Source organism: Falco punctatus (assembly GCF_963210335.1).
Source record: "Falco punctatus genome assembly, chromosome: 1".
Classification (NCBI taxonomy): Eukaryota; Metazoa; Chordata; class Aves; order Falconiformes; family Falconidae; genus Falco; species Falco punctatus.
This window is the reverse complement of record NC_137580.1, coordinates 126478340-126502263: the sequence shown is the minus strand read 5'-3', so window position 1 is coordinate 126502263 and position 23924 is coordinate 126478340. Positions and strand designations below refer to the sequence as shown.

At 57.2% G+C, this 23924-nt stretch overlaps 1 protein-coding gene across 5 annotated transcripts in view; it reads left to right on the top strand.

The window, feature by feature from the left end:
* The window catches only part of BAIAP2 (BAR/IMD domain containing adaptor protein 2), a 48569-nt gene that overhangs the window by 22053 nt on the left and 2592 nt on the right, over nt 1-23924 (top strand). The window contains exons 4-14 of one of the 5 annotated variants that reach the window (XM_080375167.1): nt 671-732; nt 1053-1124; nt 1456-1593; nt 12764-12916; nt 15169-15396; nt 16047-16248; nt 16771-16972; nt 17075-17143; nt 17390-17552; nt 19334-19368; nt 21982-22029. In XM_080375167.1, the coding sequence (XP_080231293.1) occupies nt 671-732; nt 1053-1124; nt 1456-1593; nt 12764-12916; nt 15169-15396; nt 16047-16248; nt 16771-16972; nt 17075-17143; nt 17390-17552; nt 19334-19368; nt 21982-22009 (1352 nt within the window). In that variant the 3' untranslated portion in view covers nt 22010-22029. The other 4 variants (XM_080375168.1, XM_080375166.1, XM_080375164.1 and 1 more) reach the window with 4 other exon arrangements.

The following is a 23924-nucleotide window of genomic DNA, read 5'->3' as shown; positions in this document are numbered from 1 at the left end:
ATGCGGCTCAGCCGCCGAGGTTGAACGGATCCGGTGGTTTTGAGGCAAATATCAACCTGGGGCTTCGCTCCGTGCACAGCTGTGTCCTGTGGCCTGGGCTGAGCCTCAGGGCTGCATCTGTGCACTGCTGCGCTTCTGGGGGAGAGGGATGTGTGTGCTCTGCGCTTGGTGATGGGCTGTGTGTGCAGCCAGGAGAGCATCAGGTAAAGCTCCTGGCTGTAACGTTGCTATTTAATCCCATCTCTCTTGTTAGCACAGCATCCCTTGTCTCTGCCTGCTCCTTTCAAATCGGGACTGTCGGCTCAAGACAAGGGGCCTTTCTTGGTCCTGTTGTCTGGCTCCTTTCCAGAGCAGGTAAAGCAGTGCCATAGCTGGGGTGGCCACTGGCATGGCAGGTCGCAAGCGGGGCTGCCCCTGAGTGCTTGGGTCCCGCTGCTGCTTGTCCTTGTTTCCCTTCATGCTACAGAAGGTGTACGTGTTTGTCAGACTGTCCTAGATGAGTATCTTCTCACCTACAGCTCCCTGAAGGTGGGCACTGGGGGTCCTCCAGGAGCACCTGTGGGTCTGTCTGTGGACCCCCCCATGCTAGCAGGGTGCTGCCTGCCCCAGCCCCAGGGTGTCATCCCGAGCTCAGTATCTCAAGCCCCCTCCCTGCATCTTGTCTTTGCAGGAGATGTGCTTTTCCAGATGGCAGAGGTCCACAGGCAGATCCAGAACCAGCTGGAGGAGATGGTGAGTGCCCCAGCCTGGGTGTGCCAGGGTCTCCGTCTGGCCGTGGTCTCTGCCAGGGTTGCAGCTGAGCAAAATGGTTTTCCATGTCTTGTCCGGGCAACACCAGCCCTGTTGAAGCAGATTTGCTGAGCTGCAAAGAGTCTGGTCTGCTTGAGCATCTACATCTGCCCTGCTGGGTCCCTCTCTGAGTGTCTGTCTGTCCCTCATTGCCATCAGCCTCTGCTCTCTGTAGAGACCCTCTCCCCTGCCTGCCCCAGTGCTCCCTGCGCAGGGTTTGCCAGCTCTGCTGAGGAACCATGGTTTTTTCTTTCTGCCTGCAGCTCAAGTCCTTCCACAACGAGCTCCTGACACAGCTGGAGCAGAAGGTGGAGCTGGACTCCCGGTACCTGAGTGTGAGTTAGAGTTGTGCACTCCAGCAGCACAAACGTGGGCTCGGGCATCTCTGCGTCTCCTCCTCCTGCTGCCCGGCTCCCTGCTCGGGGATGCTCATGCCCAGACACTGCTTGTGCCCCCGGTTACGGATGGGTCCCCGGCCATCACACGCATCACCATTTGCAGAACAGCTGATGTCAGGCTGTTGCAGCCCCTCCTTGCTCTCTGGGCCATGGGGATCCCACTTCTCCCAGGGGTGGGGGATCTGCTTGCTTCTGCTGACCCTTGGCAGCAGGAGCTGTGGCCAAGGCAGGGGTTTGGCTGCTCAGAGCTTTCTCCTGTCACATCCAGGCTGCACTGAAAAAATACCAGACGGAGCAAAGAAGCAAGGGGGACTCGCTCGACAAGTGCCAGGCAGAGCTGAAGAAACTTCGGAAGAAGAGCCAAGGCAGCAAAAACCCCCAGAAGTACTCTGACAAGGAGCTGCAGGTAGGACCCTGAGTGGTGGTGGGGATACGAGCATCTTGTCAACCTTGTGCTGGCACATCGAGGGGGGCAAGCATCTCATTGTCCTCGTGCAGTGCAGCGTGGGGATGAGCATCTCGTTGTCATCATAGCAGATGCTCAGCACCACATGCTAGAGGTGGCCCAGCTCCTGCAAGCCTTTAGATAAGGGCTCGCAGTTTTCTTTGGAGGAGCAGGCTCAGCAGCATTAGGGGAGCGTGGTGGGGTGTGGGAGGTGTGACAGGGAGGGGGTGGCAGCCGGCAATGGGAGCGGGTTGGTCTCGTGGCTGCCCTGGGGGAGGACGGTGCAGAAGGGGAGGCTGCGAGCTCCGCTGATGGCAGATGTGCTGGGCGGTGCAGTGGTGACTAACCCTGCTTGATCCACTGCTCCTGGGGCTTTTTTTTTTGCTTAATGAATGAACCCAAAAAGATCATTAATTGTGTTGTGCCAGATCCATCTTTCTTTGGATGGTGTTGTACTTAAATATTTTCTGTGCCTGCTGCTGGGGCGTCCCTTCCCCCAGCGCGCCGGGGTGGCAGCGAAGGCCGGGGGCGGCTGCGGTGAATCACTGTGGTGTGATCACGGTGTGGGCTCCCTTGCCAACCACGTGCCGTTTGCTAATTGGGTCCCAGCGGTGTGGGGCTGGGGTCCCTTGGCACCTGCCTGGAGGGTTGGTGCTGTGGGGTGGGCACGTTTTAAAGTTTGGGGCATTGGGTTTCCCTCTGGGGGGGGTGTTGGGGTCGGGATCTCACTGAAGAGCATCCAGGGCACATCCCTGGCCAGTGCTGGTGGTGCCAGGGCTGCAAGCAGGACATGCCAAGGGGCTGCAGCACTGGTGTTGCTGGTGGGTTTGCAGCAGGAGCTTGTGTCTTCTGAAGTCTGCAACCTTTGGTTTGAGCTTTGCCAAAAGTGCAGCTGAATGTGGCAAACTTCAATGAGTAACTGATGCACCTACCTATAAACCTGCTGCAGCTGCAAGTACAGGTGCGTTATAGCCCCGAAGGACTGTGGTGCGAGTAGTGCCTTGAAAAGGGGAAGGCGAACCCTGAAGCCAGAAACTAGCTAGTCTTGTTTCTGAAGCACGACAGCGTGTGTTATGTTGGGACAAAGATCTGTTACTTGGATGCTGCGGGCTGGTAACATGTCACAATGCACCTTGTGTGCTGAAGGGGATCTGAACACGGGTGGCACTTGGCTCATGGGGTCTGCGTGCAGGGTGGCATTTAAAGTCATCAGCAGATAGTTAACATGAAGGTTGTGCTGGGGAAATGACATTCTTAATTGCACTAAAATTTGGAAAATCAGTCATTCTCTCGGTGGTGTGAATCAGAATGAGTACTGAAGAATAAAACATACCTGTAGTCATCCCCCCCAGCTCGGTGTGCCGGTCCCATGGTGAGCTGGGGCACAGTCACCAAGCTCATGCCCATTGGCAGCCCCTCAACCGGAGCCCATGCACCCCAGCCCGGGGGTCCTGCCCACTGAGGCGGGGGCTGGCATGTTCTTGAGGGTTGAGCAGCTCAAGCCCCTCCTGAGCAGTGGTGTCTCTGCAAGCCCTTGCTCTGAAATTCCTGCTGAGCGAGCGGAGCCCTGTTAGGCGATGCAGCTGAGCGTGGGGAAACTCGGGGATCACACCGTTGTTATCCCCCACCCATGAAAGCTGCTGATAGGGACAACAGAGCAAAACTGCTGCCAGAGCCACCCCTCCTGCCTCTCTGCCCCAGGCTGCCACTGCACAGGGATCCCCATCCCACACCCAGACTTGGAGGAGGAGAAAATCCATCCAGCGATTGGCACGATGTAGCTGGGAGAGGAGCGACGGTTTGATCCTCCTGCTGTGATGTGGCAGGGATGGGGGAGTCCTGTTAGCACAGCCGCTTTGGGCAGGGAAACAGGATCAGGCTTTCATTCTCTTAATCTTTCAGCAGTAAGTATTTAGGAAGCGCTTATCTCTGAAAAAGCCTTATGATGGCTTTTGAGCTTAAAGAGCTATGAGACTGCTCAACTGCTTGCTGCTTATTTTCCTCCTAGATCAAAATACAAAGTTAAATTGCTGCGTTGAGCCATGAGGGCAGTTTTCCCTCTGTTCTCTGCTGGCTGCGGTGCTGGTATTCCCTTTCAGTGGAAAAAGAGGGTGTCTTGGGCCATCCTCAATGCTGCTCTTACCTTTGCCTCGCAGAGGGGGTTGCTGCCAGGGCTGGTGCAGCCTTGGAGCTATGTGGGTGTTGGTACTGGCCCGAGGAGGGAGCCTTATGCGGGGCTTGGTGAGGCAGGAGCTGCTGATGTTGTGCTGTGGGGCTTCGCTCCATTAAAAACCTTTCTCAACTGGCTTAAAGCGGAGAACCACGTGGCTCACCCTGAGGAGCTGCTGCATGTGGGTGGGTTTTAGCTGGCCCAGGGCCACCCCTGTGGCCAGCTTGTAAAAACCCTGGCAACCTCTGAGGAGGCTGCTGAAGGCTTGTGGGAAGCTGAAGAATTCATCAGGCTGGTACTTGGGGACCACAGACCGATCAGACAAGAACTGGATGCAGCTCTTCTAATGGGCTGTTGCAGATTACTTGTCTCATAATGGGAGAAGCTGCTGTTGGTGGAAACATCCTGGTAGCTACATCAGTCATCTTCTCCTTCAACAAAGCAATAACATCCTACTCTTCTTTTGAAGACTCATCCATTTAAGCCACTGTAGCAGTCGGCAGCCAGGACTCTGATGCTCTGTCATCATCTCCATCCGTATTTAATGCTATGGGAAGCAGAATTGCTCTTTTCTGCCTTTTCACCACTTGTTGCTGCCTGTATGTGAGATGGGTGGGTGAGACGAGTGTGGTGGCAGAGGCATCTCCTTCAGGGGGCTCCAGGACATGGTTTGTGTGATAACATCTCGCCTCTGCCAAGGTGAGAGGAGATTTGGGGCCGTTCAGGCTCTGGTTTGCTGGGTGGCAGAGGACAGCCCTCACTTGGGCCAGGGTACCAGTGTGGTGCTGGCTCCTTGCTCTACGGGACTGATCAGAAACCCCAGTGAAACAGCCCAAACATCTCACCTATGGCTCTTCAGATATGCCCCCTTTATAAAAGTAAAATAAATACCAATATTCAGCAGGCACTGCACAAAACTAATTATCTCATGGCTAGTGAGCTTTGGGAGTGCGGCGGATTGAGGAGGTGTGCTTGGGGCGAGGCAGCGGCACGATGCTTGTGGGAGCCTCCTCCTGAGCTGCATCAGCCACTTGCATGGAGAGCACCGATCCAGGCTTGTCAGAGTCCCACATCATCTGGCCTCTGTCTCCTGTGCTTGTTCTGTGGAGTTCTTATGGATGGGTGTTGCAGGATTAAAGTGGTTGGGGATTTAAGGCACCTTGCGGTTTGCAGTAAGGATGGCCCATGTAGCTTAAAAGCAGCTCAAAGTGCACTTAGGCTGCAGGTGTGATTCTGCATCTCCAAAGCTTTGTCATTCATGGTCAGGAGAGATGCTGTGGTTGGGGGTTGTTACTACTGCATGTCGCCATAAAGTCAGGCTTTTTATTCCTCATGAATCAGTCCAGAGCTTTTGTTATACATGAGGAACGAAAGCTGAGACAGCTAATTGCTTGAGATGGCTCATCTTAGTTATGTAGTTACTGAGGTGCTGGGGGTTTTTTTGACCTGTGTTGAAAATCTGGAGAATAAACCAATTCCATTCACTTCACGTCTTTTATGAAGAAAAATGGAAATAATATTAAGATTAAACAATCACCAAGGAAGCTAAACTGCTGTAATTTCATTAAGTGTTGGTTATGACCAAGCTGTGAAATCAAGGTCACGATGGATTTGGGACCTTGATTGAATCAGCCACTCAACAATGAAGTTATGTTGGTTTGAACTATTTATCAAATCATATTAGAGCTACAAACAATTGGATTTCTGCATTGGGCTGAGACAAAGCTGACAGTAATTCATCCTAAATAGGGACGCTGGAGCCGGCTGTTTGCAGTGGCAGGCTGCGCTTGACCCAGGCAAGGGGGCTGTGCTGGGGGTGCGGGGGGCAGCTGGAGCTCCCTCCTGCTCCCAACCCCTGCACAACCAGGGGGTGCTGAGCCGGGGGCGGTGGGCTGTGCTCAGCTCCTGCCCAGATGTGTCTTCTGCTGTCCACACCGACACCTGTTCCTGTGGGAATATTTTAAGCATTAAATACCACTGTGCCAAATAACCTGGGGTGTTTTATAAAGTTCTGTAATTGAAACCTCATTTTGATATTCCCATCAGGAGAAATAATTTTAGGTGTAGGTCAGGAAGCTCTAACTGGTAAGGAGTTTGCACAAACAGGCTACAAGGGCTTTATGTAAAAGTCAGATAGGGAAGAACTATGGAACAGCTCGGTAGCTCCCTCCAGGCTTTGTGGTGCTTTAAGCTAGGTTAGGATGTGTGTCTGAACCCGGCACATACGGATGCAGGGAGGGGAGGCGGATGTGGAACGCTGGGAGAAGCGTGGGTCTGGTGGTCGTGGGCAGCACTGTCCTGCTGCGGCCAGGCTGGGACCAGAGGGTCCCCACGCGGGCGGTACCGGCCGTGCTGTCCCTTTGCCTGTGTGGGTGCTTCTTGCACAGAGCTCATTGGCACTACCTGCTCGTGGCCGGGGACCTTGCTGGAGAGCTCAGCCCTTGCAGATTTCTTTTGCCTCTTGTTTACTCTGTGAACGCGTCTGCTGGCAACGCTGCCCCCCCTTACAGCAGCGCTGCAGGCCCAAGCATCTGGGGAGACTTTGGGCGTTGGGGGGGTTCCCACATGGTGCTGCTTGTATGGAGCCATACGCTGAAGCAGCTTTTTCTGACATTGTGGTTTGTGAGTGCTTATGAAGGAGGTAGCACACAGAAGAGGAAAACCTCCACCTCCTTCTGCCAGCACCTGTGGCTGGGGGGCTTCACTCAGCTGCTGTGGTCACTGGCTGCATCCCTCTCACCCAGGTGAGCTACAGGCTCCAGCACAGAACGTAGTTTTCCTGAAACCAGCTCTACAAATCTACAAGCAGCTGCTACAAATACACAAAATGAAGTCTTAAACTTCTTTTCCTCTGGGCTGAGGTGCCCAGATGCCCCCTCTGGGAAGCTGGTCTTTTGGTCCCTGTGCCTGCACAGGTCAGGGCCATGTCAGATCAGCACTTTGGTGCCAACCCTTGTGCATCAAGCCGCTGATCCAGGCTGTCCCCGTACTGACAAAACGTTTTCAGAAGCTGATCGTGGAACCCCCGCACAGCTGGCTGGAGAAGGTGCTTGCCTGCTGTTTTGTTTTCTGTAAATTTTATGTAATATCACATGTGTGCGTGGATGGAGTTTTGCAGGAGCAGTGGAAGGATGAGGCTGATGCCCTGATGAACAGATGTGTGACAGGCAACGTAACAAGGGGAGACAGCCCCTCTTGGGGGAGGCCAGCGTCCTTGGAGCCGGGTATCTGCCGGGCTGTGCTCCCTAGGGTCCACTCTGCGTATGATTTCACCTTGGATAACCATCAGCATAACAGTGTCTGCAGCATCACAGAGGAGGGGTTTGGCTGCCAGGTGATGGAGCTGGAGCCATGGGGACTGGTGGGCAGCATGGCAGGTGCTGGCACTAAAAGACCTTCACTGGCTGAAGATGTTGGTGCTTGTGCAGGGCAGGGGGACTTTGTCTTCTCCCCAGGAAAGGTGCTGAGCTTCAGGGTGCCAGATGCACAGAAATCATCCACCAGCGGGCAGCTGTGGCAGTGTGGGTCTGTGGCTCTGCAGGGTGCATTGTCCTTGCAAAAGGCAGTGAAATGTGTTTGGGCTCCCACAGTGACCTGTGCTGTCTGCTGTGGGAGAGGGTTTGGTCTGCTGCTTAATTTGCTGTATTACAAGAGGCGTTAGGTCACCTCAGGCTCATTTCCAAGCTCTGATCTCCTCAGCCATGCTCTGCTGGGAAGAGCCGCTGATATCCCAGGGTTTGAATATGGCATCGCTCTGTCTGGCTAAACACATCGACCAACCTCCCTCCATCTGTAACACTTGAGTGATGATGGAGGCTGGAGGGAGCCGGGAGGGGACAGAGTTTTCCCTGAGGCTGCTCCAGGGTCCACCACTTCCCACGCAAGAAGCAGATTCTGGGCATGAGGAAAAGCTGTCCCTGTTCCCAGGAGCTGTCGGGGCTGGGAGTCCCCAGCCTCTTTTCCTCGGTTTGGCGATATGCTGTGGAAGGGTTTCAGCTGTTTTTCCTTAAGACTTCAACAGCTTAGATGCTCTTCCTCTCTTAATCAGCCTAACTTCTTTCTTATTTTATCCCATTACTTTCTAATTATTCTCCCTTGTGGTTCCTTACATAAATCCTCCCTTCTGCCAGTGTTCATTCCTTCCAGGTATTTCAGCCTGCCGCAGCAGGCTGGCACAGCTGGCTGAGTCCTCTCCCTTCCCTGTCTCGCATCCCTGCCGCCCTGTGCTGCTGGCCTGGGCGAGAGCCCGGTGTTCGGAGCTGGTGCGGGGGCACGGTCCTTCCCCTGCTCAGCATCACTGCCGACCGTGGGCTGCCCTGCAGCGTTACCAGCTTTCTGCTATCCAGACTCATCGCTGCACCCACCCCGGTGGGCTGGTGGCCCCTGCAAGGCAGCCTGGGGTTTCTGCCAGCTCCTGGTTGCCTCTTGTCCTTGTGGCCAGTCCTTCACTCAGCCCGTGTCACCCGCAGTGGCACATGCACCTGATCACTGATACAGAGCCGCAGTGATTCCTGCGGCCGTGCTCAGCGCGGTGGTGAGGAGCATCACCCTTGGCTCATTCCTGACTGGTTTGTGCGTTCCTGGCTTGGGTAGAATGGTCTGAACTAATTTTTTACCAGTAAGGGTGGGTGGTTATTAAAGGCTCAACTGAAGTTCAGTGATGATGTTGCTGTTTCACCTGCGTTAACTACCTGACGGTGGTATGTGCTTGAAAGGAACTCAGGTCTTGATGTTTCTGGGATGCTTTTTCACCTGCACACACCTCTGGCTGTCAGCGCTGGAGTGGCGCTGGGAACATGTTAGTGTAAGCAGTGGGACCTCTGTACCCTGGCTTTTTTTGTGTTGGGGGATGACAGCAGCTGTTGGGGTGGGGACTTTGCAGCTTCTTTTTTTTTTTTTTTTTTTTTTTCATGTGCTCTTGTTCCTAACTTACTGTCTGAGTCCTTGAGCTCCATGGGCTGCCTCCTGAATGGAGATTTCCCAGCTTTGGGTGGACCCAGTGTGACGGAGCTTTGCTCCAGCATCGCCCATCTCCCCAGTACTGGGTGGCCAGGGGGGGTTGATCCGGTGGGTCCCCAGCTGAGCCGCCACCACCTGTGCAGCCGGGGCTCCCCCTCCCCAGATTTGCTGCTCCCCTGGACCGGGAGCCCTGGCTCTGCTGGCTCCCGCAGCTGAGCCACAGCAGCATCTTAAACCAAACCCTTTGCCCGTCGCGCTGCTGCTGACATTGCTAATTAGGTCAGCAGCTCCTGGTGAATTGGAAGTGGATGTGTTCAGGAGGCGGGGGGGATGGGGGAGTTATTTGAGGCCTCTCCAACCTAGAAACCCAGAAAAGGTTTCTGGAGCTGTTGGGCAGCTCCTGTGTGTGCTCTGGCTTTTGGCACAGCTGTGACCACTGCCATGGCCAGCTCCCTGCCCCCTTGGGTGCTCGGGTGACAAATGGGGTGCTTTTCCTCTTTTAAACTGGGAATTTTATTTAGATGATGCTTAGAAGGCTGAATTTGAAGCTGGCAACCTAAATCAAGGTCTGAATTAAAAATGCAGCACTCGAGAGGTACGTGCCTGTCGGTGAGGTCTCAGGATGCTACAGAGGCTGGCAGGGAGGCACCTTCCCCTGGCTCTTAGGCCAGCTGTCAGGTCGTGCCAGGCTGAGAAATGCATTTTTCTGGGGTTCAGAACACGGGATGGCTGCAGGATCCTCCCTGTCCCGGGGGAAAGGAGATCTGAGCAGCGGCCATGAGGCTGACGGTCCTGACAGGCACCTGCCTGCAGGTAAAGCACCACTTGCTGACTAAAGGCAGCGTTTCTCCCCAGCACACAGTAGTAATGCACAAAGCATGATATAAGATTTCACCTTTTTTTTTCCCCTGTGCATCTGGCATATTTTACAAGGTTTTTATTTAAATTCTTTCTGTGCGTTGTTTGAAAGCCCATTGTCATTTTGAGCAAATCCGAAATGAAAACTGTGTAGTGAACATGAAGTGTTGCTCGCCATCTTGTAATGTAATAACATGTAAAAATCAAGGCTCTGAATAAATCAATGGCACATCAGGCATATTTACATAAAGTATATAAAGCGCTGAGAATACTAAGTTTAGAGCATAGGCGCTCTGCTTGCAAATCAACATGTTCTAACTGGCTGCAGCCATTAAGACAAGCCTTTCCTTAGTGAAATAATTAAAAGTATACTTGCAAAACAAGATTGAAATCAAGGATGTAAATAAGGCTTTAGCTTGCATATTTAAATCATGATTAAAACTGAAAATCTTGTGTGGCTAAGATAAGCATTTCCCCTGTGCTGCAGTGTGTTGGGACTAGAGCGGGGTCTTGCACACATGCAGTAGCAGGGCAGAGCTGTGCCTGGCCTGGGGATGGTTATCTGGGGAAACCTGAATCACAGTGGGATGGTCCTTGTGCTACTGAACTAAATTAGCTGGAGGTGGACTCATTTCACTCCTCACCTTCTTGTTCTTGATGGCCCAGTTAGTAAATTAAGCAGGATGAGTTTTGGGTGTCGGGGTCTGCGCTTGCTTCCTCACTCCTGCTATTTCAGGTGCTGTCAGGGTTGCACTTTCCTTCCAGAAACGGGGCTCTGCACAGGGGGACCGTTGTCCTGCCGCTTCCCTCGAGAGAGAAGGGAAGGAAACTTTTTTGGGAGCTGCTGGTGGTGCAGGCGTGTGGGGATAGTGAGGCTTGGTGCCCTGGGCAAAGCAAGGCTGCGATGGGAGGGGATGGGGCCCAGGACCCTGGGGGAGCTGGGGGCTCTCTGGGCTGGGGCATCCTTCCATCCCAGCTCCCCATCACCGCTGCCAGGCTGGTGCCTCCAGGCTCTGTCCCTGTGCTGTTCCAGGGGCTAATAATACCCGGGAGGAGGCGGCGTGATGCCGGTAGTGCCTCTGTCCCAAGCCCACTCTGGGGAGTGATGCTTTCCCCGCTCGCACCAAGCGCGTCCTCCCACGGCCGCCTGCTCCCACCCACTGGCATGTGCCCGGGGCTGCTGCCGCCTCTTCCCTGTGCTGTGCCAGCCTTAGTGCCTCCGTGCCTGCTGCTGGCACAGCACAGCTGCCTGCTGGCTTTCCCGGTGCCCTCCCTTGTATCCCTGCCAGCCACTGTCCAGTTCGGCTCTCCTCACGGCTTTGCTTGGGGGTGATGCACATACCTCCATTATTGCTGCTTCTGCAACCCAGTGCCATCAGCTCGGTTACCTTCACTTAATTCTGTCCCTAAACGGGGTGCTTGCACTGGATTTTCTCATTTGGGGGGAAAAAAAAAAATCTCCTTAAAACAGGGTTATTGGTTGCAAACCAGTTTTTTACCCATTTCATATCGACCCCCTTTCCCTTACCTGTGGTGCTGTGTGTGGGGAGACCCAAGACCTGCTGGGTCTGGCATGAGCTCTGTGCAGGGTTTCCTTCTGAGGGAGGGATGGTCCAGGCAAGGTGGGAGCTCCAGCTCGGAAATAAGCCCCCTTTGAAGTCTGGTGTGCTGCTTAATCTCACTGCTTTTGTTGAGGTTTGTTCCATTTCATGTGTCTGGTAATAAATATTGTAGCACGCTAAAAATAACTGTTAAACATGAAGAAAGAAGTAAAGCTGCTTTGGGCCCTGAATTTCCAGTTTAATTCATTTTGCAGAAGCTCAGACTTTCTGGAGCAGGTTTAGCTGTGCCTGGGCTGCGTGGTTGCTAGTGGCTTTGCAGTGGGGAGCTGCTGGCCCAGGGGAGAACTGGTGGCAAGGAGGTGTTGCAGGGCAGGACAGCGATGGGCGAGGGAGATGCTCCTCCTTGAGAGGCTTGGTGGCTGCTCTCCCAGTGCCACATCAAGGGTGGAAGCTTATTGCAGAGGAGCACTGGGGGCCTCCCAGGAGGACTGAGGGATGAGAAAATGACCAGGCTGGGGAGCTGGGGACATCTGGTGCCCTCTGTGCTCAGGGCGGCTGGTGGTGTGGCTGAGCAGCAGCGCCGCAGTCCCAGGCGTTGCTCTGAAGCCATCCTGTGCGCCACGTTTGCATCGTGCAGGTCGGCTTGAGCAGCTGGGCTACCTCAGCTCAGCCTCATGCGCTGCTTCCATGCCCCGTACGGTGCTGGCAAAGCCCCATGTGGCACAGCCACGCTGGCAGAAGTCATGTAGGCAGAGCAGGAGCCCGTGCCAGCAAAGGAGCATCCCGCTGCTGTGTCTGCAGCATCTCTGCCCCGTGCTGATGGGGACCCCGGTGTCTGCACAGCCCCGGGGTGCAGCATCAAGGACTGGCCATCCCCTTGCAGCTGGGCAGGGAGGTGCTGTGCCAGCGTGCAGCACTGCCCTGGCACTGTCCCCATGTTCCCTGCACCACTTACACTGTGGCTGACCAGCAAATGCAAACTGACGGTAGTTCTAGTGTTGCTGATGGTTGTGTGTGGTGGAGGGGTTCACGTGCTGTCCCACTGCGGCCCCCAGCTCCCCACCGTCCATGCAGGCAGGGTTGCAGCAGAGGGGATGCTGGAGGCATTCAGCCCGGACTGGGTTCCGTGGTGGCTTGTGCACTGCGGTGCCTGGCAGGGATGAGCAGGGGGTTACAGGGGCTGCTGCCAGCCCCTGGCGATCAAGGCAACCTCCTCGGCGTCCGCTGGTGGCATGAGCGCCTCGGCAGGGCTCGGGCCCCTGTTTGGTGAGAGGGCGGCTGCACGCGGTACAACTCGTCCCGCCGCCCGCGGCTGCCAGCCCACGCGCTGAGTCAGCGCCTCTGCGTGGGGAGCTCCGATGAGTAAGGGTGGGTTGGAGGGGCCACGCAGGCACATGTGTGCATGTCTGGTGCTGGGGGGGGGGGCACCCTGCCTGCTGGCCCCCCTGCCAGCCCCACGGCTGTACTGCTGACCCCTTGGCAGAGCATTCTGTGGCACGCCCTGCCCTCCCCACGGAGGGGCAGGCGCTCGGTGGCCGAAGCGGGGAAGGCAGCCATCTCTTTGCTCTTCTTTCTGTTCTAGTACATTGAAGCCATCAGCAACAAGCAAGGTGAGCTGGAAAACTACGTCTCTGACGGCTATAAGACAGCTCTTACAGAAGAGAGGAGACGGTTCTGCTTCCTGGTAGAGAAGCAGTGTGCGGTAGCAAAGAGTGCGATCACTTACCATGCCAAGGTGAGTCAGCCCCGCTGCTGCCGTGTTCCTGCGGCCCACTGCAGGTCCTGGCTGCCCCATCACCGGGTGGGTGCTGCTGTCACGAGCCGCTGCCTACCGAGGAAGCTGATAACCTGCAAGCTGCAGCTGGTGTGGCCCCGGTGGCACAGGGGGGCAGGATGCATCAGTGGGTGACCCACAGGCAAGGTGCCCTGGGGGAGGCAGGGCTGTCCTGGGGTGGTGCTGCCCTTCTGACGCGGGGAAGTGTCTCCCATGGGTGCCACTCTGCATTTCAAAGCAGCTTCTGGCTGCACGAGGTAGACCGGACCGACTGTGGTTTGCCAGAGTGCCAGCGCGGCGGTGCTGATGGCAGAGCTGGCAGCGTATGCCGCCGTCGGGCTCAGCCAGGCGATGCCAGCCCCTCTGCCATGCAGCTTCACCCGCGCAGGAGAGCTTGTGGTGGGTGGCTGGGGTTCAGCTCTCCTGTGCGTCATGGTCACAGAGGTCTGAGGGCTCTGCCCTAGCAGAGGCTCCTCAGGTTCCTTGCGTGTCAATGACTTGCAAAAGCAGAAGAAATACAAAGCGGCGATGTTCCCACTTGGAGCGGGGGTGGCGATGCCCACCTGGCAAGGCTCACTCCAGCCCCAGCCTTAGCAAAGGCGGGGATTAAACCAGATACTAAATGCTGCTCCAAACCCCCTCTTGCCCATTCCCAGGCATCCCACATCTCCTGGGCTGGAGCTTCTGCCCACCAGCCTGGGGAGTGGCAGCCCCCTGTGCTAGTCCAGAGCAGAATCCATCCGGATGAGAGCTGGGAACACCAGTGCTGCTCCCGCAGCCTTGTGCTTCTGTTCTGGTTGTTCCCCACCGCCACCCCCCATCGCTCACAGCACCCATCTGTCACCACTGCGCTTGGCACTGAGGAGCAGGAGAAGGAGTTTGGATTAGTCAGTGCTGTCCTCGCGCTGCGCTACAGGCTGGATCTATGCTTGGCATATGCAAACCCCTCCTGTAGTGCAGGAGGGGGGAGGGAAAAAAATCCTCCCCAGGAATGGTGAGGGGCAGCTGGCGTAAGGGTGCCTGTGCCCGCAGCATCGTTCTGGCATGGTGAAAACAAAAACTTGTTGCAGCAGCAGCAAATGGAGGGTGACTGTTGCAAGAGGGACTTTGCAGGTGGCTCGTCCAGAGCTTGATGGGCATATGTGCTACGTGGGTGCCTGGCCCTGCAGCAGCCTGGCAGCCGGCGTGGGCCTTGCCGGCTAAAAATGCCATTCCGCTGCTGCCGGCAGCTCCCAGAGGATGCTGGCAGCAGCCATAGTCTGGGTGGTGAGGCTGTGCCGCGTCTGGAGCTGGTGGCCGATAGCAGGGAAATGTTCTGGGACTTTGAAATTGGCTTTAGAGGGTTTTTTTAATACACAGGGACCAAGTTGTCTCCAGGTGAGATCAGCTGCGAAGCCATGCAGGTCACCCTCTGCTGTGGGGCGAGCTAGCCATGGGGCCTGGCGGAGCTGCTGCTCTGCCGCTCTTCACGGTGCGTTTCCCGGGGAGGTGCTGAGTCAGGAGCCTGAGGGTCTGCCTGGCCCTTAGCTGGGGAGTGACCCAGCTTGGGACATCCCCCCAGTGTCACACTATGGGATGCATGCTTGTGCATCATGGGTATATAGCTGAATAAGGGCAAGCTTAGCTCTATTTTTATTGTTTTTTCCCCTTGGCTCAGAGCGTGGTGGTGGGTGGCTGCCAGTGCTGCCCACGGGCAGGGGACAGTGGGGATTAGCTGCAGGGTGCTGGGGCTGGAGGGTCTTGGAGCTGAGGAGCCCTGAACAAGCATCTTATCCCTCAGGACCTGGGCGACAGCACGGTGCGGGCTGGGTGCAGGCTGTGCGCTGCCCAGCCTTTGGTCAGGCTTTATTGCTCCGCTCAGTCGAGTGGTGCTGTTCCATGAGGAGCCCAGCACCCTGCCTGGTTTCCTGCAGCCCCTCTGCTCCTGGAGCTGCCCTGTGCAGGATGTCTTGGAATAAGCAGGGGAGATTAATTACCTTTTCCTTCCCTCCTTTCCATTTTTCATGACACCTTCCTGGCTCAGCTGCCGTCAGAGGCTGGAAGTGCTAAGTCCCTGTGTTTTGTCTTGTCTGTGCCATGCATGGAGGAGCCGATCAGTCTTGTGGCCAGAATCAGGCCAGCTCCGGATCTGCACAGTGCTGCCCAGGGAGGGATGCAGAGCTCGGTGCCCTGCTCCACACCGCGTGCCCTTATGCCTCTCTTCTCTGTTGCAGGGGAAGGAGATGCTGACGCAGAAGCTGCCGCTGTGGCAGCAGTCCTGCTCGGATCCCAACAAGATCCCGGACCGTGCTATACAGCTGATGCAGCAGATGGCTGCCAGCAGCAATGGCACCATTATGCCCAGTCCTCTGTCTACATCCAAATCCAACCTCATCATCTCTGACCCCATCCCTGGTGCCAAACCTCTCCCTGTTCCCCCGGAGCTGGCACCTTTTGTAGGAGTAAGTATCGCCGTGGTGGAAGCTGTCCTGCCCTTCTGAGCAAAGCTGGAGGGATGAGCCCAGGCCAGTGTCACCGTTGTCCTCAGCAAGTTGCCTTTTGTTGGGTTGTTGTTGATGCACAGGGATGGGCAGCTCCGTGCACGCACTGCCCTGGGATGCGGGAAGGAGCCTGGCATGGGGATGGGCAGCCTGTCCTTGTCCCATCTAGCTTCAGTTGCTGAGCTGCGGAGGGGTGCAGGCTGCAGGAGCTGCCGGGGGTCTTTGGGGACCCCACAAGCTGGACCCACCTGGCCGGACTGGTCCCAGAGCTGTGAGGCTGAACCAAAGTACCCCAGTAACAGTGGGAGAAAGTGGTTGGAGTGACCCATGGGATGAAAGGCCCTTCAGAAAAGGGTCTCCCCCCGGATGTGTGGCGGGGGCACAAGCTGAGCAGTGGAACTCGGGAGGGATTTCAGGTGCAAGGCAGCTTGGAGCAGCAAAATACTGCAGAGGGTGACCCCCCTGCTCACCTAGGTGGGGAACTGACCAGGCTGAAGCTCCAGTCTGCTGTGAACCCCCTTCCCAGGAGCTGGTCCCACTGTGGGAGCAGTGGTGCGATGCCCTAATGAAGATGTTCCCCATCTCCCCCCCCCCCTCTCCTCTCTCCGTAGCGCATGTCGGCACAGGAGGCCATGCCGGTGATGAACGGAGTCTCAGGCCCAGACAGTGACGGGTACAACCAGTGGTCTGAGATGAAGCCAGCACAGCCCAAATCTTTATCTCCTCCCCAGCCTCAGAAGCAGCTGAGTGACTCTTATTCCAATACACTCCCAGTTCGCAAAAACGTGCCACCAAAAAACAGCTACGCATCAGGTGAGGCTCCACCTTCCACGCCGGGGCTGTGGGGTGCCGCGGGGCTGGCTGGCGCTGGCAGGGAGCTTGGTGGGGCCGGGCGCAGTGCGCAGGGTCCCCAGGGATGCTGGTGGTGGCCGCGCAGTGACTGGGAGCATCCTTCTAGTGCCAGGTGCTGTTTGTGCCTCTGGACCTGGGGGGTAGTAAATGAGCGGAGCTGGGCTCTGCCGTGGGTTCTTGGCTGGGTGGGCTTTCAGCCCACAGACAGGATTTCCAGGAGGAAGAATCCTGAGGAATCTCGGCACACAGGGAGGCTGCTCCCTTTGCCACAGCTGGTGGGCGATGCCCAGAGCAGTGGCCTGATCCTGCTGAAGGGGGGAAGGAAGGTGTGAGTCACACTGAAGGCTGTATTGGCACCTGTGGTGAAATGAGCGGGGTTAGGGACCTCTCCTGGCAGGGCTGCCCCGTCCCTGGCTGTGCCAGGCTGGGCATGGCCACGGTGTCCGGTACTCGAGGCACTCACTGGTCTCTGTCTCCCACCAGCTGAAAACAAGACACTGCCGCGCTCCAGCTCCATGGCCGCAGGGCTCGAGAGGAATGGCAGGACGAGGGTGCAGGCCATTTTCTCTCATGCTGCCGGAGATAACAGCACCCTCCTGAGCTTCAAGGAGGGTGACCTCATCACGCTGCTGGTGCCGGAGGCCAGGGACGGCTGGCATTACGGGGAGAGCGAGAAAACAAAACTGTGAGTGCGGTGGCTGTCCTCGCGAACCGCTGCACCTGGGTGCAGCCTCTGGATCCTCCGAGCAGCGTGGGTCCGGCTCCATCCCCTGCCTTTGCCTTTCAGGAGGGGCTGGTTTCCTTTCTCCTACACGCGGGTCCTCGACAATGATGGCAGCGAGCGCGTCCACGCGAGGTAGGAGCATCGGTGGGTGGGTGCCTGCGCCCCTCTTGGGGCAGGCGTGTGGGCTCAGCACCCGAGTACCCCGCTTCCCCACAGCAGTGTCGTTAGGAATAACTCCCCGTGCAGACGGGGGTAGCTGGTTTGGGGCGGGGGGCTTTGGCTGTGGGGTCCCCCGCCACGGGTGGACTGGCCACGTGGGGTCTCAGCCTGGGGTGGGCTTGTGCTGATGCCCCTGCCTTGGGCCCCCCCCCCACCCAGCCTGCAGCAAGGGAAGAGCAGCAGCACCGGCAACTTGCTGGACAAGGACGACATCGCCATCCCGCCGCCCGACTACGGCATGGCCTCCCAAGCCTTCCCGGCACAGGGCGTCAACACCTTCAAGCAGAGGCCGTACAGCGTGGCTGTGCCTGCCTTCTCCCAGGTGAGCCCGCGGGCCCTGGGGGCTTCTCCCACTCTGGGGGGAGGGGGTGGGGGGGAACTTCTTATAAAAACGGGAGATGCTTGAACAAATCCCTGGGTGTTAGTCCCTGCTGCAGCCCAGTGCATGGTGGCCCGGGTGTCTGCAACTTCTCCGTCCTGCCTGTGGGTTTAAAGCAGAATGATGAAACTTGTTAAAGCGCGTTCTCCATCCTGGCGTGGTGTAGGTGGCATGTGGGTGCAGGAGGGCTGCTCTCCAACCTGTGTTCGTTGTTTGTAGGACTACCTAATGCCCTATGGGTGTGCAATTAAAGACTATTCCAGTGGCCTCTGCCAACCACCCTCGGCTCACTACAAACCTTACGCTAGGTCGACAGCTGTAAGTCCAAACACACGCAATGTTTCCCTTGGGATTTACGGGCAGTTGGCTGTTTTTTGCCTGGTGACACATGTGCCTTGCCTGGGGCCTTGACTCCTGCTGAGCATCTCTCCTAGGGAAAAGGGACAAGGGGATGCAGGGAGACAGCAGGAGCAGTGGATGGGGAAGACCAGCCGGTTTGGCTCACCTAGGTAGAACAGGCAAGGTGCAGCAAGTGAAAGGCACAAAACAGCACCGTAAACCCCCAAAGGACAACACTTGCCGACTCCATGGGAACCTCCCACCAGAAACAGGCTGTTCACAGGCAGCTGGAAGCGTTTTCTCTGGCACATGCCAATTCAAGCTGGTGATGGTCCTGTGGGGGCACTGGGGTGAGTGTACGAGGCTGGGGCAGACCCAGCCAGGGTGTTGGTGGCTGTCCAAAACAAGCTCAGGGCTCCTCAGGTAACAACTTGGGGAGGATGCACATGTGGATGAGGTCAGCTTAACCCAGGAGCCATCGGCAGAGTGGGGCTTCCCCACCAGATGAGATGGTGGGATGAGCCACGCTGGCTTCCCCAGAGTGCTCAGCATGTGCCAGCAGGTGGGGAGAGGTGGCCACGCAGCACCCAACCCTTTGGCAGGGCGCTCTGGAGTGGTGGCAGCTCCGGCCAGGATGTGGCCCTCTCTGCAGGGGATGGGACAGAAGTGCAGCTCCACTTCTTGCCATTTGCTGGGTTTGCTGCTGATTTTGAGGTTTTGTGATTGGGAGCGTTCCCAGGGCGGTGGGAACACAGGTCTCTGATCCCTGGTGCGTGGCCAGCTCGGAGACCAGTGGCTCTTGCTTCCTCCTGGAGCAGTGCCATGCTTGTCAGGGAGAGCAGAGCTGCTCCGCAGTCATACCCCAGGGCACATCCTCTGAGCCCGGTCCCCATCTGCTCCTCAGGCCAGTGTGGTCCTTCCCCGCTGCAAAGGCTGTTTGGTACCAACTGAAAGAGAAAATGGTCCAAAACCCTGTGGGTTTCTGGTGGGATTTAATACAGACAAACACCTCCCTCCACAGAACATCTCACTAGTGTCTCTCAGACTTATCCAGTTCTTTTTCGAGTGTCTCGCATCTTGAAGGCACTGGAGCTGTGCGCCACAGCAGGGCTGGGCAGGGCGCACTGGGGCTCTCTGAGCTGTTGCTGTCCCTTGTCTTGCCAGATAAAAGTCCCGCTCTGTGAGAGCGGAGCAGCTTTACTACCTGCTGTCTGTATCCCATTCAAATCATCTCTGTGTCTCCCTTTCCTCTCCAAATGCATTGGCCCCTCGGCCCTGGTATCCCTGGCTCCCAATGCACTTTGGTCTGTTTGTGTGACCCCCCCAGTGGCACCTGAGCCCACGTTTCCCACCCCTCACCGCGCTTCCTCCCCTCCTCTCCACAGGGTCTCGATGACTACGGGACAAGGTCCGTCAGCAGGTAAGACTTCAACCTTCGTGTTGTGTTACCTGGAACTGAACTGTTGGTGTTGGCTCTGCGTGAAGCTGTGGTGCTGTGTCCCCATGGGGGTCCCTGCATGGGCTCCCTGGGGGCAGGCAGTGGCTGGGATGGGGCTATGTGGTAGAGGATGCAATGCAGGTTTTGTCTGCGAGTGTGGAGGGACCCAAAGTCTCCCCGGGGAGGAGGGCAGGTCCCAGGGGCCAGCCCCTGTGTCCCCAACCTTGCACCCTGCCAAGGCTTGTGCTCCTCCAGAGCTGCATCTCCCCAGCCTCCTCTGGGCTTGTGCCCAGATAGCGATGCCCCCGAGAGTGCGTGCTCCCGGGGTCTTTCCCGACACCTTCTCCCACCCAGCGGCTCCTCTGTCCCCATTCCCTCTGCCTTGGAACCACCAGGTCTTGCTCTTGGGGACAACCCAAGCCCACGGGCATGGGCTGCGAGCCCAGCAGTGATGGGCAGGGGTCAAGCCCGCCAGGGTGTTGGTGCCAGTCCCCGTGGTGTCGTGCTGGGAGCTGGGCTCCCGGGCACGGTGCTACCTCGTGGCGTGCGCCGGCACTCCCGGCCCCCCTGGCAGTCTCCTGTGCTTTGTTCCACAGCGGCAGCAGCAGTTTGGTATCAACGGTGTGAGGACACCTTGGCTAGCGGCAGCCCTTGCTGCTTGGAAGAGCTTTCTGCTTCTTTCCCTCTTTTTTCTTTTTTTTTTTTTTTTTTTTTTTTTTTTTCCCCTTTCCCCCTTGTTTCTCTACTTCTTTTGGATTTTAAACTCTTGTGATCTTCAAGGAAACCATGGTGCTTCTCCACCCCTCCCTGGTGTTCACAGTGCCCTTGTTTCTGAAGCCTTTTCAGAGCAGAAACTGCCGATCGGTCTGTGCTCACTTTGAAGCAGCCTGGATGCAGTTTACATTGTAGTGGGACCCAGTTTTTGTACTCCCGTGTGAATGTTAGCGATGCACTATCCCTCCTCTGGGGCTGCATGCCAGCCCCTGCGTGCCAGACTGGAACAAAACCTCCCAGACTGCAACAAAAAAAAAATAATATGCATGGCCTCTGGTGTCCGTACTGTTACTGAGCATCTGGGATGCCCGTGCCCAGATGCTGTTCCAGGGGTGGGGGGGGGTGGGGCAGCAGCCCCATGTGTCCCCCTTGGCCTCATCCGCTTCCATCCCACTGCCTGCCGCAGTGGCTTTGGGAGAAGCAGATAGGGCAGGGCTCCTGCCCTGGGGAAAGGGCTGCTTCTCGCCTGGGGTCCTGCCAGCTGGGGGGTGTAGCTGGCATCCCCCCCGGAAGGGTCACTCCTGGTTGTTTTATAAATATATATATATATTTTTTGTAGCAAGTATTGTTACCTCACGTTTAGCACTGGGGGCTGGTGCTGAGCTGTCCACGGGCGCGCTCACATCCCTACACTGGGCTTGAGCAAGGCAGCCCCTGTGCTGTGCCAGGGGGCTCGGCAGCACCCAGGGGGCTCTTGCCTCGGCACTTGGGGTCCCGCTCCCCCAGCCGAGGCTGGCCGTTGCCCTTCCAGTGCCCGTGGCTGTCTTCACTGCAAAGCTGTACACGCTTTCTTTTTCTGATGTGATTTTTAAAACCTCCTACATTGCCTGTTTACTGGGACGTTGCTGGCAATACAGACACACACACAGAGACAAGTTTTTGTTTTATATACTTGCCTGTGGGCATATTGTGACTAGACCCTCCTGCATTAATGTCCTAATTTTGCTAAAGATTTTTAACCCAGAATATTTCCTGCTGAATGACTGAACGTAGGGGGCGGGGGGGATGGTGGGAATCCCAGCCTAGCAAAGCCTGTATGGAGATTGTGAAGTGCTGAAAAAAACTTTTTTAAAAGCCAGAGAGAAATGTGCCCTGTACTGAGTTATTGTTTGAATAAAAGTTTTATTTATTGCATTGAGCTGGGCCTCGGTGTCTTTTTCAGCTGCCGTGCCTGTGTGCTGCCCATCACTGCCTGCATTGCACATTGCCATGTTTGGGGTTTTTTTCCCTTTTTTTTTTTTTTTTTTTTTTTTTTTGTCTGTTCTCCATCCCCTTGGCATTTGGTGGCTGTCGGAGACGCTGGGTGCTGCCTGCCTGTGCTCAGCCCCTGAAGGCTTTAAACAGCTTTGCTGAGCGGGAGCAGCTAAAACTGTTTAAGGGCCGGGTCCCTCCTGTGTGTGTGTCTGGAGGGGATGCTGCCGCATGCCATGGCTGCGCTTTCCCATCCTGGCGGTGGTGGGAAAGCTGCGATGGCTGGGGCAGGGGGAAGGAAGCCCCCCGCCTCGCTTCCGTAGCCCCCGCCGTGCCTGGCCTCTCCCCTCTGCAGGTGGCTCCCGGCGCCCCGGCTGTGGCCGTGCCCTTCCTTCCCCTCCTTGCAGGGAGCCGGCGGGCAGCACCAGTGACTCGATAAACATGACTTTTCCTCCTTTTTCTTCTTTTTCTTCCTGCTTCCTCTGCCCGGAGGTGCTGTGTGCGGTGCAGCCGATGGGTGCTCACATCAAAAGCCAAACCTCGTGTCTCCTTAACCAACACCTTCTGTTCCCGTCAAGGGGTCGGAGCGCATCCCGGTGTCCTCCAACCTGCCTTCTCTTTCCCTTGCAGCCCCGATGTTGAAGTGGCCAGGTTTTGAGGTGCCCCTGTCCGTAGTTAGTAAGTTGATGGTCTGGTGGGGGGGGCTGAGCCCTGGGTGCGCTGGTGCTGGGCAGGCCGTGGGGCTGCACGGGGACGGTGCCACCGCTCTGCTTCCCCCCCCCGCACCCGGCCGAGTGCGTCCCCTCCCTCAGTCACCGCTTGTCCCCATCCCAGTGGTGGGAGCTCCGGGTCTGACCGCACTGCATCTGCACGGCTCCTCACACCGCTGCCACGCCGGGCAGCCTGCTGGGGCCACGCTTCCCCTGGGGACGCTGAGCTGCTCCTCCTGCTCCTGCTGCTTCCCCTGCTCCCCATAACCAGCTTCTTTGGTTGTAGGTGTCTGCTGTCCCACCAGTGCCTAGGCGCTGCATCACCGGACCCAGCCCTCTCCTGTGGGACAGAGCAGATCCGCACTAATGTCAAGTTTTTTGAGCAGCTTCTTTTGCTTGTATAGTGCCCTGGGGACACATCTTGGGAGCCTCCTGGTCCCGACCCCGGCTGTGGCCCCAGGGCAGGGATGGAGGAGCTTTCCCAGGAGCCGAGACCCACCTCGCTGGCATTGCAGAGCCCAGGAGAGCCCCTTTCCTGTTTCTCTTTGATTCGTGAGCTTGTTTTCCCTGTGGCTGCCAATGCTGCGAGCTCCCATCCCAATGGCTCTTGTCTGCCAGAACAAAAATAGTTAAATAATAACCCCTGGTGACTCATCAAAGCAACCTTTCCTCTCCCTCCAGTCCTGAGAATCTATTTTGGCATCCTGGGGGGGGAAAGTGATCTAAGAATCTGCATTAATTAGGTGGGAAATTAATTACCCTATTTTTAAGCAAAAGCCATTTATCTTCTGAGGAAAGCAAAAGCACATGTGGAGAGGCGAGGGATGATGGGGGGGGGGAGGCAGCGAGCACCCTTCCAGGGGGCCTGCGGGGACCAGGCCTTGTCCCCTGCCCCACAGGAGGTGGTTGGGGATGTCCCAAAGCTGCCTGGGTCCAGGCGGAGGTCACCAGTAACCATGGCCGCTCCTGATGTGGCTTAACCCCACGGTCCTGTTTGTGTGGCTAACGCTTCGCCTGCGCCCGTCTCTGGGGACAGCAGGGCTGTGCCCCATGGGGGAGACCTGTCGGCCGTGGGACCCGGCTGTGGCAGTGCTGGGGGCCGAGCAGGGCTCGCCGGTGCAGGCACACCACCATTGCCACCGCTGCAGGAAGGAGAGGGTTTGTGCAGCTCCCCAGGGAGGGCTGGGGCCAGCCAGGCAGGGGAGGGCTGTCTGCCTGCAGGCAGGAGAGGCGGGGGCTGCAGGGGGGCAGGGGGCTGCAGGGGTGCTCCGTGGCTCCCTTGGCCACTGTGCCTGGTGCAGGTTTGGACCTGATGGCTGCAGACAGCACAGGGTGACTGTGCACCACAGGCAGTCAGTGGTACCCCCATAGCTGCCTGCATCCTCTGGGAGTTAAATCCTGCCCGTCCTGCCAGGAGGGGACAGAGGGGACCTCCTCAGGGCAGGTAAGAGTGCTCCCCATGTCACAGCACCCCACACAGCAGCCCTTGTCCCAGCCGTGGGACCTGTGCAATTTGCAGACACTGTGTGCAGCCATGGGCTGAACACGGAGCACGCTGCCATAGCCAGTGGGTGCTGGGGGCACTGGAATGGCACTGGGGATGCCCCAGGTAGGTAATCCCTCAGGGGGGTGGGCTGCCGGGAGCTAGGCTGTGCTGGCTCTCGTGGCCCTGCCGAGCTCCAGTGCAGCCGGCTCACCTGGCGCTCCCGGGCTCTGCCGCCCCAGATATTTGGCTGCTTCACAGGCTGCTCAGCTGGCACAGCTTGGCTGGGGGGTCCCCATGCAGCCCATGGCAGGCAGGGAGCAGGGAGCCATAGCCACCTGCTCCCACAGTGGCACGGTGCTGATGTCAGGGGGCTCCCA